Source organism: Arachis duranensis, chromosome 5, assembly GCF_000817695.3.
Source record: "Arachis duranensis cultivar V14167 chromosome 5, aradu.V14167.gnm2.J7QH, whole genome shotgun sequence".
In the NCBI taxonomy this organism is placed as follows: domain Eukaryota; kingdom Viridiplantae; phylum Streptophyta; class Magnoliopsida; order Fabales; family Fabaceae; genus Arachis; species Arachis duranensis.
Window position 1 is genome coordinate 67304358 of NC_029776.3, and position 19082 is coordinate 67323439.

The 19082-nt window shown below is 40.2% G+C and overlaps 1 protein-coding gene across 1 annotated transcript; it reads right to left on the minus strand.

Annotated features, from left to right (window-relative positions):
• Window positions 1–11950: 11950 nt before the first annotated feature.
• On the minus strand, window positions 11951–13492 carry LOC107489505 (uncharacterized). The gene is made up of 3 exons (XM_016110260.1): window positions 13126–13492; window positions 12248–12360; window positions 11951–12163 (listed from the first exon to the last, which is right to left on the minus strand). The coding sequence occupies exons 1-3, from the start codon at window positions 13490–13492 to the stop codon at window positions 11951–11953; spliced, it is 693 nt and encodes a 230-aa protein (XP_015965746.1).
• Window positions 13493–19082: the final 5590 nt, after the last annotated feature.

The following is a 19082-nucleotide window of genomic DNA, read 5'->3' on the forward strand; positions in this document are numbered from 1 at the left end:
GATTCAAGCAACTATTGTGAACACCACTAATGCTCCAAAATGTGGCAATGAACCACGTTAAGAGTCAAATTAACTTACTTAACGTGAACTCTAACGTGAAAGAGAGGAACAATGCCAACGTTAGTGACACTCACCTTTGTCACTAACGTTGGATCAAACTAGCATTACCCACGTTATTGGTCACGTTAAGACCACTAATGTGAAAGTTAACATGGAGATAAGATTGATGAGCCAACGTTAGTGACACTCACCTTTGTCACTAACGTTGGAGATGACATTCACTACCACGTTAGTAGCCACGTTAACTTAGTTAACGTGAGCTCTAACATGGAGAGTAGGGGAACTTGGAGCGTTAGTGACAACGGTTAATGTAGGGACAAGGGGCACAAGGCAACGTTATTGGGAAAGGTGAGTCCCAATAATGCTTGCAAAGGTTCATAAGGCAACGTTAGTGGTCACGTTAGTGCCACTAACGTTGGAGTTAACGTGGATTATATGGGGTTGGAACGTTAGTGAAAAAGGTGATTGCCACTAACGTTCTCGAACCCACAATGTCACTTAACGTTAACTTCACTAATGCCTATGCCTAATTCATACTTTTCTACAAGCTGAGACCACTAAAGGTTGTAACTACTTCAACTCAAGATCTAAGGACCACATCCAAGACTTGAAGAACTCACTAGAAGATCAAGAGAAGTAGTATATATAGGAGTAACTTTAAACTATAGAGAAGCTTGGCACTTTGGAGAACTACCCTCTGTATATTTACTTTTCTGCACTTTTAGCTAGGGATGTATTCTTTTCTGCCATTTTCCATTTCGAGAGCTATGAACAACTAAACCCCTTCCATTGGGTTAGGGAGCTCTGTTGTAAGTAGATGGATCAATTATAGTTTTCATTCTCTTCTTCTTTCTTCTCTTTTGATTTACTAGAAAGCTTTCGATCTTAATTCAATTGGTTAGTTGTCTTGGAAAAGAAACTCTCCATAATTGGATCTCCTCTGAGCCTTGGAAAAGGGATGAAGAGATCATGCTAGAAATGCTTTCTCATGTTGGACTAAATTGGGGTCTGAGCGGATATAGTGACATGTAATCCTCCCAACACTTTGATTTGGAAATACATGTGGTATAATCAGTGACCACACTTTATCTCTTCCCATGAGCAATTAAATCAAGGAATTGGGCAATTGTTCAAGCTTATAGAGATTGGGTTGCCAAGGAATTGGAACCCAAACACTTAAGATTTCCAAGGAGATCAATAGATGCTTTGATTAAGGAAGAGAAGAAAAATGAATTTGATCCGAAGAATACAACATCTCCTGAGCCCAATGAATTCCCCATTTTTGATCTTACCCATTCTCTTTACTTTCTGCCATTTATTTACATGCTCATTTCCCCAAATCCCCATATAAGATTCTGCACTTTATTTTTTGCTATTTACTTTCCCGCCATTTAATTTTCTGCAATTCTCAAACTACATTCTGTTTAGCTTAACTAGCATACTCTTCCAGCTAAAGTTGCTTGATCAATCAATCCTTGTGGGATTCGACCTCACTCTATTGTGAGTTTTTACTTGATGATAATTCGGTATACTTGCTGAAGGAAAATTTGTTGAGAGACAAGTTTTCATGCATCAATTTTATGTCGCCGTTGTCGGGGATTGATTCTGTATCAACAATGATTAAGTTGAAAGTGCACTAGATTGAGTATTTTTTCTTTTGTTTGTTTACTTTATTCAGTTGTTCACCTTTAGTTTGTTTTGTTTCTTCCTCACCCCCTATACCCCCTCTATTTTCTTTCTTTCTTTATTATTATTTACAATTCTACTCACTAACCCACTAACTATTTGATAATTTGCACCACTCACACTAACAATCACTCTAACAAGAATAATTTCTTCATTTCATCTCTTGCTGTTTGTTTTGTTAGTTGTATGACACGGAGAAGACGGGGAGCTTCAACTTTCTTCGATTCAGAACCTGGAAGAACACTCCGGAGACTAAGGAGGAAAGCAAGAGGGAAAGGAGTTGTTGGTGCTGAGGAATAGGAAGAGTATTTTGAAACCAATATGGAGGAGAACATGGAAAACAATCATGAAGGAGAAGCTCACAACCATGCTAGAGAAGGCCCTGCAAACCATGCTTGGCAAGAAAGGAGAGTTCTAGGCTCCTACATCAATCCAAATCCAGGAAACTGTGGAAGTAGAATCCAAAAGCCTACCATATATGCCAACAACTTTGAATTAAAACTCCAGCTAATCAACCTTGTTCAGAACAATTGTTCATTTGGAGGAAGTGCTCAAGAAGACCCCAATCAACATCTAACCACCTTCCTGAGAATTTATGACACTGTGAAGTCTAATGGAGTCCACCCGGATGTCTATAGGCTGCTTTTGTTCCATTTTTCACTCAGGGACAAAGCATCCAGGTGGCTTGAATCTTTCCCAAAGGAGATCTTGACAAATTGGTAAGATGTGGTGAACAAGTTTTTGGCAAGATTCTACCCTCTTCAAAGAATTAACAGGCTGAGAGCTGAGGTGCAAACCTTCAGACAACAAGATGGTGTGACTCTCAATGAATGGGTTCAACTTCACATTTTCTATGAAGGTCTTTCTAATGAGTTAAAGAAGCCTGTAGACCATTCAGCAAGGGGATCTCTAAACAAGAAGAAAACCATTGAAGAAGCCATATATGTCATTGAAACAGTAGCTGAGAATGACTACTTCTATGCCTCTGAAAGAAGCAACACTCGAGGAGTAATGGAGCTGAATCACATGGATGCATTGCTAGCTCAAAATAAGATGATCACCAAGCAGCTAGCAGATCTTACAAAGAAGGTGGAGGAAAACCATGTTGCAGCAGTCATCACTTCATCACCAGCTCAAGAAGGAGTGAATATAGGAGAAGAAGGTGACTAGGAACAAGCCAACTATGTTGGAAACTCACCTAGACAAATCCATGATCCATACTCCAAAACTTACAACTCTGGATGGAGAAATCACCCCAACTTTGGGTGGGGAAATCAACAAGACCAAGGCCAAGACCAAAGACGCCACAACCACAACCCAACAACAATGTAACTCACCAATATCCCTCACAGAGGTCCTATCAACAACCACCTAATCCCAACCCACCATAACTAACCGAGGATAGACTTTCAAAGATTGAGACCCTACTTGGAAGCATATGTAAGGAAATTCAAGATAGTAAAGCTTTCCGGGAAGAAGTGCGATCCAACATGCAGAATCAAGATTCTGCCATCAAGAAACTTGAAACACAGATTGATTACTTATTCAAGCATGCCTCTGGACACAACATTTGCAGCAACACTAACTCAGTGCCAATGGAGGAATGTCAAGCTATCACCCTCATAAATGAAAAGGAATTGAAGGAGACCCATAAGAAACTACCAAAGAAGAATTTGAATGAAGAAGACAAGGGACATGAGGGAACTCGAATCTCCATCCCTAAGTCACATCAAGAAGGAGAAGCGCTCAAACCATGCCTCTCAAAAGCTCCATACCCCCAGCAGCTGCAGTTAAAGAAGAAGGTAGAGGATAACCAGTTCTCAAGATTCTTGGAAATCTTCAAGAAACTACAAATTAACATACCCTTTGCTGAAGCAATAGAGCAAATGCCACTTTACGCCAAGTTCTTGAAGGAATTGATGACCAAGAAGAGAAGCTGGAAGAACAATGAGACTGTGGTACTCACCGAAGAATGCAGTGCCATCATCCAATACAAATTGCCCCAGAAATTGAAGGATCCTGGGAGCTTCCAAATCCCTTGTATCATAGGGGAAATCACAGTGGAAAAGGCTTTATGTGATCTAGAAGCTAGCATAAATCTGATGTCCTTAGCAATGATGAAAAAAATGAAGATTGAGAAAGCCAAACCAACAAGAATGGCCCTGCAACTAGCAGACAGATCATTCAAGTTTCCCCACAGAATAGTAGAAGACTTGTTGGTGAAGGTGGAAGACTTCATCTTTCCAGCAGATTTTATAGTATTAGACATGGAAGAAGGAGCTAAGACTTCCATCATCCTGGGAAGGCCATTCTTGGCCACTGCCGGAGCCATCATTGATGTCCAAAAGGGTGAACATGTCCTTAGATTACATGAGGAGAAAATGATATTCAATGTGTTTAAAGCCATGAGTTACCCACATAACTCATTGGGAGAATGTATGAGGTTGGACTCGATGGAGGCTTTGGTGCAAGAAACTCTTGAAGAAGAACTTGAGGAATTAACAGAAGAAGAAGAATTAGCATCAAGCGAAGAAGCTGCAGCCACTGAAATGCATGTTCAAAGCACACTAGAAGAGAAGGATGAAAGAAAAAAAGTACCCAAACTTGAGCTGAAGGCACTGCCACCCACTCTCAAGTATGCATAGTTGGGAGAAAATAAAAGTTATCCAGTGATCATAAATTCAGCTCTCAGCAAAGAACAAGAGGAAAAGTTGCTTCAAGTCTTGCAAAAATATAAGGATGCCATTGGATGGACACTTGCTGACTTGAAGGGAATCAGTTCAGCCATATGCATGCATAAGATACTTTTGGAAGAGGATGCCAAACCTTCCATTCAGCCCCAAAGAAGGTTGAATCCAGCTATGAAGGAAGTAGTACAGAAGGAAGTCATGAAGTTGTGGTAGGAGGAATAATCTACCCAATTTCTGATAGCCCATGGGTCAGTCCAGTTCAAGTGGTCCCCAAGAAAGGAGGAATCACTGTGGTACCCAACGAAAGAAATGAGCTAATCCCTACAAGAACCGTCACAGGATGGAGGATGTGTATTGACTATAGAAAGCTCAATGAAGCCACAAGAAAAGATCATTTCCCACTTCCTTTCATGGATCAGATGCTGGAAAGACTTGCAGGACATGCATATTATTGTTTTCTAAATGGTTATTCAGGATATAACCAAATAGTGGTTGATCCAAGAGACCAAGAGAAAACATCATTCACATGCCCATATAGAGTGTTTGCCTACAGGCGCATGCCATTTGGGCTATGTAATGCACCTGCAACTTTTCAACGCTGCATGCTTTCCATATTCTCAGATATGACAGAGAAGTTCATTGAAGTTTTCATGGATGACTTCTCAGTATTCAGAGACTCCTTTCTTAATTGCCTAAACCATCTTGCCTTGGTATTAAAAAGATGTCAAGAGACCAACTTGGTCTTGAATTGGGAAAAATGTCACTTCATGGTGATAGATGGAATAGTCCTTGGCCATAAAGTTTCTAACCAAGGCATTGAGGTAGACTGAGCTAAGGTGGAGCTAATTGAAAAATTAGCTCCACCAAGTGATGTCAAGGCAATTAGGATCTTTTTGGGACATGCTGCCTTCTATAGAAGGTTTATTAAAGATTTTTCAAAGATAGCCAAGCCCTTAAGCAATCTCCTAATGTCTGATACACCATTTATCTTTGATGAGAAGTGCATGCTAGCATTTGAAAACTTGAAAAAGAAGCTATCCTCAGCTCCTATCATCACCCCACCTGATTGGAATTTACCATTCGAACTGATGTGTGATGCATCTGATTTTGTAGTTGGGGCGGTGTTAGGACAGAGGAAAGAAAATTTGGTGCATGTCATATACTATGCCAGCAAGGTCCTTAATGATACTCAAAAAAATTATACCACCACCAAAAAGGAGTTGCTGGCAATAGTTTTTACAATTGACAAATTTAGATCCTACCTCATTGGCTCTAAAGTTATTGTGTTCACTGATCACATAGCACTCAAATATCTATTTGCCAAACAGGAATCAAAACCAAGACTAATCAGATGGATCTTATTATTGCAGGAATTCAACATTGAGATTAGAGATAAAAAGGGTGTGGAGAACAAAGTAGCAAATCATCTATCCAGAATCCCTTGTGAGAAGGATGATACACATGATACAAGTGTAAATGAGTTTTTTCCTAGATGAACAGTTAATGTTGGTTCACAAAGCACCCTGGTTTGTAGATATTGCCAATTTTAAAGCAGCCGGTGACCTACCCCCTGGAATCAACAAACATCAAAGAAGAAAATTCGTCAATGATGCTAAGTATTTCATTTGGGATGAATCCTTTCTCTTCAAGAAATGCTCAGATGGAATCCTTAGGAGGGACATTTCAGAAGAAGAAGGACTAGAGAGGTCCTGTGGAGTTGTCATAGTGCTAGCTATGGAGGTCATTTTGGAGGAGAAAAAACTGTCACAAAAGTACTGCAATGTGGGTTCTTCTGGCCCATTATCTTTAAGGATGCTAAGGAATTGGTGAGGAGCTGCAATGAATGCCAAAGGGCTGGCAACCTACCCAAGAGAAATGACATGCCACAGCAATACATTCTAGATCTTGAACTATTCGATGTATGGGGGATAGACTTCATGAGACCATTCCCACCCTCATATTTGAACAAGTATATCTTGGTGGCAGTGGACTATGTATCTAAGTGGGTGGAGGCCGTTGCAACACCAACCAATGACAACAAGATAGTCATAAACTTTCTTCAAAAGAACATCTTCACCAGATTTGGAGTCCCACGAGCCCTTATCAGTGATGGAGGGAGCCATTTCTGCAATAGACCATTGGAGATCCTACTCCTAAGATATAGGGTGTAGCATAAAGTTTCCACACCTTATCATCCCCAAACAAGTGGGCAAACAGAGATATCTAACTGAGAGTTGAAAAGGATCTTGGAAAAGACTGTGGGGATATCAAGAAAAGACTAGGCGAAGAAGCTAGATGATGCTCTTTGGGCATACAGTACAGCCTTCAAAACACCAATTGGGATGTCCCCATATCAATTGGTATACGGAAAGGCTTGTCACTTGCCATTAGAGCTAGAGCATAAAGCCTATTGGGCTCTTAAGATACTGAACTTGGACAGCACCGCTGCTGGTGAAAAGAGAGTGTTGCAGCTTCAAGAATTGGAAGAGTTTAGGTCTTAAGCCTATGAAAATACTAAGATTTATAAGGAAAAAGCAAAAAGGAGACATGATCTCAACCTGGCACCAAGAAGTTTCGAAGAAGGACAATATGTGCTTCTCTACAACTCCAGACTGAAACTCTTTCCTGGGAAACTCAAATCAAGATGGTCGGGGCCCTTTCTAATCACAAAAGTCTCACCTTATGGACACATAGAAATAATGGAAGAAAGCTCAAAGAGGAAATTCATTGTGAATGGAAAAAGACTCAAACACTACTTGGGCAGCATGGGGAAATCCCCAAATAGAAGTATAACCTCAACTAAGGAAGGAATCGTCGAGCTAGCGACGCTAAAAAAGCGCTTTGTTGGGAGGCAACCCAACCTGAGGTAATTCTCTTGTCATAACTTTCTCAATAAAAACTTCAAGTTGAATTTTCTGTAGTGTGAGGAGCTAAGTTTGGTGTCACACACCAAAACAATTCAAGGGTGAATATAGGACTCTAATTTTGGTGTTCCACCAAAAACTCCAGCTGAAGAGTGCATTGCAACCCCTCAGTGATAAAGCATTGCTCTAGCAACCAGAGAACTCACTTGACAGAGGTCTAACCTCTAATGCATAGTTGTCTCAAGGAATGATCATACCTCATCATCCAAGGAAACAGACAAGGATGCAAATGCTAGGATGAGTATACCAAGGAAGACATCATGAGGTTGTATCGAACTGTCTCGAAATGCAGAACTTTAATTGAAAATTGATTGAAAGAAATCTTCATATTCTGCTTGTTCCTCTTTATTCACATCCAAGTGTGGTAGTCTATTGCCCTTTCTACACTTCCACCTTTCTTACTTGTATGCCTGTCTTTCAAATTAATAAAAAAAATGTTATGATAAGAACAAAAGTGGAGTTATTTTGTGAAGTGAATCCTGAATGTTTGTGGTAGGGTGATTAGTTAACTCTAACGTGGAAGAGAGGAACAATGCCAACGTTAGTGACACTCACCTTTGTCACTAACGTTGGATCAAACTAGCATTGCCCACATTAGTCGTCACGTTATGACCACTAACGTGAAAGTTAACATGGAGCTAAGATTGATGATCCAACATTAGTGACACTCACCTTTGTCACTAACGTTGGAGATGGCATTCACTACCACGTTAACTTAGTTAACGTGAGCTCTAACGTGGAGAGTAGGGGCACTTGGAGCGTTAGTGACAAAGGTGAGTGCCACTAACGCTCTCGAAGATGAGGCATACCCACGTTAAGAGCCATGTTAGTTACACTAACGTGAACTCTAACGTAGGGGCAAAGGGCACAAGGCAACATTATTGGGAAAGGTGAGTCCCAATAACACTTGCGAAGGTTCATAAGGCATCGTTAGTGGTCACGTTAGTGCCACTAATGTTGGAGTTAACGTGGGTTATATGGGGTTGGAACGTTAGTGAAAAAGGTGATTGCCACTAACGTTCTCGAACCCACAATGTCACTTAACGTTAACTTCACTAACGCCCATGCCTAATTCATACTTTTCTGCAAGCTGAGGCCACTAAAGGTTGTAACTGCTTCAACTCAAGATCTAAGGCCCACATCCAAGACTTGAAGAACTCACTAGAAAATCAAGAGAAGTAGTATATATAGGAGTAGTTTTGAACTATAGAGAAGCTTGGCACTTTGGATAACTACCCTCTGTATATTTACTTTTCTGCACTTTTAGCTAGGGATGTATTCTTTTCTGCCATTTTCCATTTCGAGAGCTATGAACAACTAAACCCCTTCCATTGGGTTAGGGAGCTCTGTTGTAAGTTGATGGATCAATTATAGTTTTCATTCTCTTCTTCTTTCTTCTCTTTTGATTTACTAGAAAGCTTTCGATCTTAATTCAATTGGTTAGTTGTCTTGGAAAAGAAACTCTCGATAATTGGATCTCCTCTAAGCCTTGGAAAAGGGATGAGGAGATCATGCTAGAAATGCTTTCTCATGTTGGACCAAATTGGGGTCTGGGCGGATATTGTGACATGTAATCCTCCCAACACTTTGATTTGGAAATACATGTGGTATAATCAGTGACCACACTTCATCTCTTCCCATGAGCAATTAAATCAAGAAATTGGGCAATTGTTCAAGCTTAGAGAGATTGGGTTGTCAAGGAATTGGAACCCAATCACTTAAGATTGCTAAGGAGATCAATAGATGCTTTGATTGAGGAAGAGATGAAAATGAATTTGATTCGAAGAATACAACATCTCCTGAGCCCAATGAATTCCCCATTTCTGATCTTACCCATTCTCTTTACTTTCTGCTATTTATTTACATGCTCATTTCCCCAAATCCCCATCTAAGATTCTGCACTTTATTTTTTGCTATTTACTTTCCCGCTATTTAATTTTCTGCAATTCTCAAACTACATTCTGTTTAGCTCAACTAGCATACTCTTCCAACTAAAGTTACTTGACCAATCAATCCCTGTGGGATTCGACCTCACTCTATTGTGAGTTTTTACTTGACGATAATTCGGTATACTTGCCGAAGGAAAATTTGTTGATAGACAAGTTTTCATGCATCAGATGTTGGGTTGAGAGACCTCCTTACAAAGTCCAGCCACCCTCTAGCTTAGGGGCTCAAATCTCTTATCCTTAGTTGGTTGGGTCTTCCATCCTTGACATTAATCCACTGTACATTGAGCACACATATTTCATTGAGGATTTCATCAAACCCTGGGTTTTGTTGCTTTATCCAATCTTCGGAATAATTTGCCTCTTACTCCCCCAACTATAAATTGGTTTTTGTTGAATGATGAGAGAAACTTGTACTCATTGACGCTTGAACTTGAGGATCCAGAAGTTGGTTCCTTGGTCTTTCTCTTATTTGATGATGAGGCTCTTGGTGGTGTCATTGGGGTCAGAGAAGAGGCTTGAAAGGTTGAAGAAAATTGAAGAAGAGGTAAGAAATGGAGAGCAAAGCAAGGGTTTGCTCCATAACACCAAACTTAGGACTTGATTATCCCTAATAAAGTAAAAGAAAAGAAAAAGTAACAGAACAAAAATAGAAGGAAGTACAGAGGTATTAGGTGTGAAGTTGGGTTTGGAGTGTGGAGGGTTGAATGGCTTTTATAAAAGAAAGGGTAGTATGGGGGTTGGGGAAGGTGGGAAGTAAAAATAATTAATTGTTTTCCCACTCGGGAGAGGCGCCTAGCGTGGGGTGAGGCGCCAATCCTTGCCTTTTTACTTTCCTCAGGTGTTGAGTTCCAAAGTGTAAGTACACTTTGACTCCTTGCTTGATGAGCTATCAATTATGTGGGTCCTGCCTCTTCTGAAATTGAAAACCGAAAATCCCATCAGTAATGACAAAAGAATCCTTTACATTCCCTATATTATGAGCCAATGAAATTGCAATTGATGAGTGTCCCTTGGGACACCAAACTTAATCTCATTGCATCTAATAAATTGGTTTCATCATTAGGTTTATTTGTTTTCATAAGGGTGAAATAAATTTACTTATTTCACATTCTTTCTCTTCCAAACCCTTCGTACACAATAAAACCACCTTTTATGCACTCACCAATTTATTAAATTCTTTCAAACTTGAATCATGTTGGGCTTGCTATGTGAACTTCATATGATGGTGGCCACAACAAACTTAATCGCTGGGCTTACCTTCAAAATTAGTTCATTCAGATGGTTGTAAGCCTAGATTAAGTGCGTTAGTGGCCACACCAAACTTAGCTCTTTAGCTAGCACTCAGCACATTAAACCAACTTCAATTAAGTGATTATGCAACCTTGCACTCCCAGTAATTAAGAGAGAGTAAACTAAAGAACTATCAACTAAGGAACTGAAATTAAACTACCTAGCTACTTTTAGAAAGCAAGAAATTAAAAATGATGCAGAGTGTTGGGGTGCCTCCCAACTAGCGCTTCTTTATCGTCACTAGCTTGACGTTCCTCCTTTTTTAGTTGAGATTGTAGCTCACTCTCTACTCATCTAGTGAGTCTCCCAAGTAATGCTTGAGTCTATGGCCATTTGCAGTGAAGGTTCTCTGTGTTTTGTCCTCCATGAGCTCCACATGACCATAGGGAGACATCTTGATGATTGTGAAGGGTCTAGACCACCTTGACTTAAGCTTCCCTAGGAAGAACTTGAGTCTTGAGTTGTATAGCAGCACCTTTTGACCTTCTACAAACTCTCTTCTTGCTATCTTTTGATTATGCCACCTCTTAGCTTTCTCCTTGTAGATTTTGGCATTTTCATATGCTTGAGATCTGAGCTCTTCTAATTCTTGCAGTTGCAAGATCCTTTTCTCTCCAGTAGCATTACTATCAAAATTTAGTAGCTTGAGTGCCCAGAAGGCTTTGTGTTCAAGCTCAAGGGGTAGGTGACATGCCTTCCCATACACCAGCTGATATGGGGTCATCCCAATAGGTGTTTTGAAGGCTGTCCTATATGCCCAAAGAGCATCGTCTAGCCTTTTTGACCAGTCCTTTCTTGAAGCTCCCACAGTTTTCTCTAGGACCCTTTTTAGCTCTCTGTTGGATACCTCAGTCTGCCCACTTGTTTGGGGATGATAAGGTGTGACAACTTTATATTTTACTCTATATCTCATAAGGAGGGCTTCCAATGGTCTGTTGTAGAAATGAATTCTTCCATCACTAATAAGGGCTCTGGGGACTCCAAATCGGCTGAAGATGTTCCTTCTAAGGAAGTTCATGACTACCTTATTATCATTCGTTAGGGTTGCAATGGCCTCCACCCACATAGATACATAGCCCACTGCTACTAGAATGTACTTGTTTGAGTATGAGGTAGGGAGGGGACCCATGAAGTCAATTCTCCATACATGAAACAACTCAAGTTCTAGGATGAATTACTGTGGCATCTCATTCATCTTTGGTAAATTGCCAGCCCTTTGGAATTCATTGCACTTTGAGACTAATTCCTTTGCATCTTTGAATACCGTCGGCCAAAAGAACCCACATTGCAGCACCTTGGTTACAGTTCTTTCTCCACTAAAATGGCCTCCATATGCAGATCCGTGGCATTGTCACAACACTTCTTGCCCTTCCTCTTGTGAAATACACCTCCTCAAAATTCCATCAACACCCTTTTTAAACAAGTATGGCTCATCCCAGATGTAGTGTTTAGCATCATTGAGTAGCTTCTTCCTCATGTACTTGTTAATGTTGGTGGGCAACTCCCCAATAGCCTTGAAGTTGGCTATATCAGCAAACCAAGGGCTTTCTTGAATCATCATCAACTACTCATTAGGGAAGCTTTCATTCACTTCAAATTACTGTGCTTCATCATCTTCATGTGGGATTCTTGATAGGTGGTCAGCCACCTTGTTCTCTGCCCTACTTCTATCTTTTATCTTTATGTTAAACTCTTGAAGTAGCAAGACCCATCTTATCAACCTAGGCTTGGAATCCTGCTTGATCAGCAAATATTTGAGGGCTGCATGATCAGTGAAAACAGTAACTTTAGAGCCAATAAGATATTATCTGAATTTATCAAATGCAAAGACTATGACAAGAAGCTCCTTCTCTATAGTGGTGTAATTCATTTGATTTTCATTGAGAATTTTGCTAGCATAGTAAATAACATGCACCAACTTATCTCTCCTCTGTCCTAAAATAGCACCAACAGCAAAATCTGATGCATCACACATCAACTCAGAAGGTAAATCCCAGCAGGGTGGTGCTATGATAGGTGCAGAGGAAAGTCTGTTTTTAAGCTCATTAAAAGCTAACATGCATTCTCTATCAAAGATAAAAGGTACATTAGAGACAAGCAAGTTACTTAAGGGTTTGGCGATCTTTGAAAAATCACTAATGAATCTTCTATAAAAGCCAGCATGTCCTAGAAAACTTCTATTTTCTTTAACATTGCAAGGTGGGGGTAATTTTTCAATTACCTCCACCTTAGCCTTGTCCACCTCTATGACTCTTTTTGTGATTTTATGACCAAGAACAACCCCCTCTGTAACCATAAAGTGGCACTTCTCCCAGTTCAAAATGAGGTTGGTTTCTTGGCATCTCTTTAGCACCAAGGCCAAGTGGTGTAAGCATTTAGAATATGAATCACCAAATACAAAAAAGTCACCCATAAACACTTCAATGAATCTTTCAATCATATCTGAAAATATGGAGAGCATGCACCTTTGGAATGTTGCAGGTGCATTGCACAATCCAAAAGGCATTCTCTTATAAACAAAGACACCATAGGGCCAAGTAAATGAAGTTTTCTCCTGGTCCTTGGGGTCTACAACTATTTGGTTGTAACCAGAATAGCCGTCCAAGAAGCAATAATATTCATGTCCTACAAGTCTTTCTAGCATCTGGTCCATGAAAGGTAGGGGGAAGCGGTCCTTCCTGGTAGCCTCATTGAGCTTCCTATAATCAATGCATATGTGCCAGCCAGTCATTATTCTTGTTGGTATTAATTCATTCTTCTCATTTGGCACAACAATGATCCTTCCTTTCTTGGGAACTACTTGCACAGGGCTTACCCAAGGGCTGTCTGAGATTGGGTAAATCACCCCGACTTGCCACAACTGCAGCACCTCCTTTTGCACCACTTCATTCATTGTTGGATTTAGCCTTCTCTACTGTTGTCTCGAGGGCTTTGCACCTTCTTCAAGTAGGATTTTGTGCATGCACATTGAAAGACTGATCCCTTTTAAGTCTGCAAGTGTCCATCCAATAGCATCTTTGTGTTGCTTCAACACTTGGATTAGCTCCTCTTCTTGTTGTTCATTCAAACTTGAATTGATGATCACTGGGTATGTGTTGTTGTCACCCAAGTAAGCATACTTCAAGTTTAAAGGCAGAGTTTTCAACTCCAACTTTGGTGCCTCCACTTCCATTTTACTTGTCTTGTCTAGCATGATTGCTTATTCCATAGTCTCTAGTGATAGCTCACCACATGAGGTTTGTTGATCTTGCTCTTTGATTTCTTCACATTGTTCTTCCTCTAGGGCTCCTTGAACGAGATTTTTAATTGTGTCCACTATCATGCATTCTCCAATGAATTTCTTGGGGTAGCTCATTGCCTTGAAGACATTGAAGACCATCTTCTCCTCATGCAATCTTAAGACTAGCTCCCCTTTTGAACATCAATTATAGCTCCAGCTATAGCTAGGAATGGCCTTCCTATGATGATTGATGTATTGGCTTCTTCCTCCATGTCAAGCATAACAAAGTTAGCTGGAAAGATGAACTCTCCTATTTTTACCAACAAATCTTCCACCACACCATGGGGGAATTTGAAGGTCCTGTCTGCTAGTTGAAGGGCCATTCTTGTGGGTTTTGCTTCTTCTATTCTCATCCTCTTTATCATGGCCAAGGACATGAGGTTGATGCTGGATCCTAGATCACATAGTGCCTTCTCAATGTTCATATCCCCAATGATATAGAGGATTTGGAAGCTCCCAGGATCTTTCAGTTACTGGGAAAGCTTCTTTTGTATTATGGCACTACACTCCTTAGTGAGCACGATAGTCTCCTTTCTCCCCAATTCCTCTTCCTTGTCATGAGCTCCTTTAAAAACTTGGCATAGAGTGGCATTTATTCTAATACCTCAGCAAAAGGTATGTTGATCTGGAGCTTCTTGAAGATTTCTAGGAATCTAGAGAACTGAGTGTCTTTTCCATCCTTCATCAGCCTTTGTGGATAGGGTGCCTTTGGCACATAAGGCTTCAGGACTTGCTTTGGTGAGGATGGTGCAAGGGTCTCTTCTTCCTTCTTGGTTTCAGGTTCCTTTGTAGCCCTTTTGGTGCACAAAATTGTAATCTCAACCAACAACTTGGTACGCACAATTGTAATCTCAACTCTCTTTCACAACTTCATACAACTAACCAGCAAGTGCACTGGGTCGTCCAAGTAATAAACCTTACGTGGGTAAGGATCGATCCCACGGATATTGTCGGCTTGAAGCAAGCTATGGTCACCTTGTAAATCTCAGTCAGTCAGATTTAAATGGTTATGAAGTTTTAATAATTAAAGGATAAATAAACATAAAATAAAGATAGAGATACTTATGTAATTCATTGGTGGGAATTTCAGATAAGCATATGGAGATGCGTTGTTCTTTCTGAATCTCTGCTTTCCTACTGCCTTCATCCAATCCTTCATACTCCTTTCCATGGCATGTTGTATGTTGGGTGTCACCGTTGTCAATTGCTACCTCCCGTCCTCTCAGTGAAAATGGTCCTCTACGGTTTCTGTACGGCTAATCAACTGTCCGATTTCTCATCTCGGATGAAAAATACCATGCACAGATATCGTATGGCTAATCAGTTGTTGGTTCTTGATCGTGTAGGAATAGGATTTACTATCCTTTTTCGTCTGTCACCACGCCCTATAGTCGTGAGTTTGAAGCTCGTCACAGTCATCCCATCCCAGATCCTACTCGAAATACCACAGACAAGGTTTAGACTTTCCGAATCTCAGGAATGCTGCCAATTGATTCTAGCTTATACCACGAAGATTCTAATATCGGATTTAGATGCCCCATTATCAGAGGGGAGACAATGTGAATCATTGATTAGAAACCCAAGAGATATACATTCAAGCTTGTTTTCATGTAGAACGGAAGTGGTTGTCAATCACGCGTTCATAAGTGGGAATGGTGATGAGTGTCACATAATCATCACATTCATCATGTTATTGTGTGCGAATGGATATCTTAGAATAAGAATAAGCATGAATTGAATAGAAGAACAATAATACTTTGCATTAAAACTCGAGGAACAGCAGAGCTCCACACCTTAATCTATGGTGTGTAGAAACTCCACCGTTGAAAATACATAAGTGAAAATAGGGTAGGCATGGCCGAATGGCCAGCCCCCATAAAAGTATAAGATAGCATAAAACTTATCAAAGATGTTTCGAAAGCTCGTCCAAAGATAATCCCTAATACAATAGTAAAAAGTTCTATTTATACTAAACTAGTTACTAGGGTTACAGAAATAAGTAAATGATCCAGAAATCCACTTCCGGGCCTACCTGGTGTGTGCTTGGGCTAAGCATTGAAGCTTTCATGAGTAGAGGTCTTCCTTGGAGTTAAATGCCAGTTTGTAACTTGTTTCTGGCGTTTGACTCTAGCTTGCAACTTGTTTCTGGCGTTTAACGCCAGAATATGACAGAAAGCTGGCGTTAAACGCCAGTTTGCATCGTCTAAACTCGGGAAAAGTATGGACTATTATATATTGCTGGAAAGCCCTAGATGTATACTTTCCAAAAAAATTGAGAGCGCACCATTTTAATTTCTATAGCTCTAAAAACGTCATTTTGAGTGCAGGGAGGTCAGAATCCAACAGCATCAGCAGTCCTTTGTCAGCCTCTGAATCAGATTTACGCTTAGGTCCCTCAATTTTAGCCAAAAAATACCTGAAATCATAGAAAAATACACAAACTCAAATTAAAGTCCAGAAATGTAGTTTTTCTTAAAAACTAATAAAAATATACTAAAAAGTGACTAAATCATCCTAAAAACTATGTAAAAATAATGCCAAAAAGCGTATAAATTATCCGCTCATCACCTTTCTTCTTGGTGGCTTTGACTCGGGAATGCTTCTTCTACAGCTTTTCTACTTCTTAGTGTTATGGCCTTGCATTCCCCCCTCGAGTTAGCCATGGTATCACTAGGGAAGGTATGTGTGGGCATGGGTATTTGTTTAGACAAGCTCCCTACTTGTGCTTCCAATTTTGAAATTGTTGCCCCTTGATTCTTTATGTTGGATCTGAACTCTTCTTGGTTTGAATCTATCTTTCTTTCAGCTTGTAGCTGTCTTTCCAAAACAATGGAAATAGTTCCTGTCAGTTGTGCTGACAATTGTGCTCTGGCAGCCTCCAATTTTGAGAAACTGCTGCTGGTTTCACATGGTTGCATGGTGGAGGTTGATGTATCTTGGTGGTGGTTGTTGTGTGTTTGCTGGGTGGAGTGGTATGATATATTTTGTGAGTTGTGATAGGGTCTGTTGTTGCTTGATTGATGGTTGGGGTTATGGTTGTTGTCTTGGTTAGAGTGGTATGGTTTGTGGTCTTGGCTGTGGTTTTGTTGGTTTTCCCACCCAAAATTTGGGTGGTTCTTCCAACTTGGGATATATGTCTTGGAGTTTGGATCATATGGTGGTCTAGAGGGATTGTTCACATAATTTGCTTGCTCCCATACACATTTAGCCTCTGGTGCATCTCCTTCTTATGGTGGTGCTTGAGCTTGGACAACTGAGACTTGGCTTGCTTCCACCTTCTTTATTAGGGCTGCTAATTGTGGTGCGATCATCTTATTTTGTGCCAACAAGGCATCCATAGAATTGAGTTCCAGCACTTCTTTCTTTTGAGCTCTTTCTGAAGCATAGAAGTACTCATTTTCGGCTACAATCTCAATAACATCTTTGGCTTCCTCGATGGTTTTCTTCTTGTTGAGTGAACCCCCTGAAGAGTGGTCCACATATTTCTTTGCTTCATATGATAGCCCATCATAGAAGATGTGTAGTTGAACCCATTCGTTGAACATATCCGGATGGCATTTCCTTGTCAAGTCTTTGAACCTCTCCCAGGCCTCATAAAGTGTTTCATCATCTTGCTGTCTGAAGGTTTGCACCTCAGTTCTCAATCTACTTACTCTCTGTGGAGGGTAGAATCTTGCTAGAAACTTATTCACAACTTCATCCCAAGTGGTCAAGATCTCCTTGGGAAACACTTCGAACGACTTTGCTGCCTTATATTTGAGAGAGAAAGGGAACAAAAGTAGTTTGTAGGTGTCAGGGTGTACGCCATTGGACTTTACAGTGTCGCATATCCTCAAGAATGTAGTGAGATGTTGGTTTGGGTCCTCTTGGGCACCCCCTCCATATGAACAAATATTTTGGACAAGTGTGATGAGTTGAGGTTTCAACTCAAAGTTAGCATGAATTGTTGGCTTCAGGATGCTACTGGTATAGTTTCTTGGGTTCGGGTTGATGTAGGAGCCTAAGATTCTCCTCTGTTGCCCAACATCATTGCCAGCATCTTCTCCAACATGGTTATGCACCATTTCCTCCATAGTAGCTCTCAGATCTCCCTCCACCATTTCCTCTTCAACTATGCCTTTGCCTCTTGCTTCCCTCCTTAATCTAAGGAAGGTCCTCTCAGGTTCATTATCGAAGGAGGATGAAGGTTCTCCCCTTCTACCTGTCATACATTCAACAGCAGCAAGCAGAGGGCAAGTGAAGTAAAAACTCTTCTTGAGATTAGTGGTTAGCTTGGTCGATGCAATTAATCAAACAGTTAATGGAGCAGTAAAAAAAATGAAAATATGAACAATGAATAGCTAAAATGATCCAAGTAAAAGGAAACAAAAAAAAAAAAAGAAGAGTTAAAGAACTGAAAAAGGATTAACAAGGTAAGGAAAGTGCTTAATCTAGTTTCCCATAAATTTAGTCATTTTTAAATTCAAACCAATCCTCGGCAACGGCGCCATAAAACTTGATGACCGGAATTCACTCCCCATATAAAATCATGAATCCGTTCTTTTGGCAAGCGCACCAAAATTGTCGTCAAGTAATCAAAGTTTTCTTCATTGCTTTCATCTTTAATTTTCCTGCATCTTGTTTGCTGTTGGATCAAGGAAGGGATTGAGATCTAGACTTGTTTTCTAGTCTCATTGATTCCCTGAGATCTTTACTTGTCTTTTTAAATTTTGCAATTGAGCTGAGTTCATTTATGTTCTGCTCCTTCAAGAAATTTTGCCTTGCTGTTTACATCTGCTGCTTTTATTTCATTTGCATTTTTACCCTTCTATTCCTATTGCTTCCAATTTACTTTCAAGCACTTTAATCTCCCTGCAATTGTTCTATGCTTTTCTTTACTGCTCTCTTTAATTTCCAGCACTCCATCCCCCTTTACATTTGATGCAATTTACTTTTCTTGCAATTTAAGTTTCAGCTCTTTTACTTTCTTGCTCTTTAAGTTTCCTGCCATTTACATTCTGTAACTTTATCATTCCTACAATTTACTTTCTATTGGCTATGATTTCATCTAATTTCACTTTAATATTAGCTTGACTAAACTAATCACCCACTAATGTTGCTTGATCCATCAATCCCTGTGGGATCGACCTTACTCTTGTGAGTTATTACTACTTGATGCGACCCGGTACACTTGTCGGTTGGATTTGTGTGTTGGAAATTCATT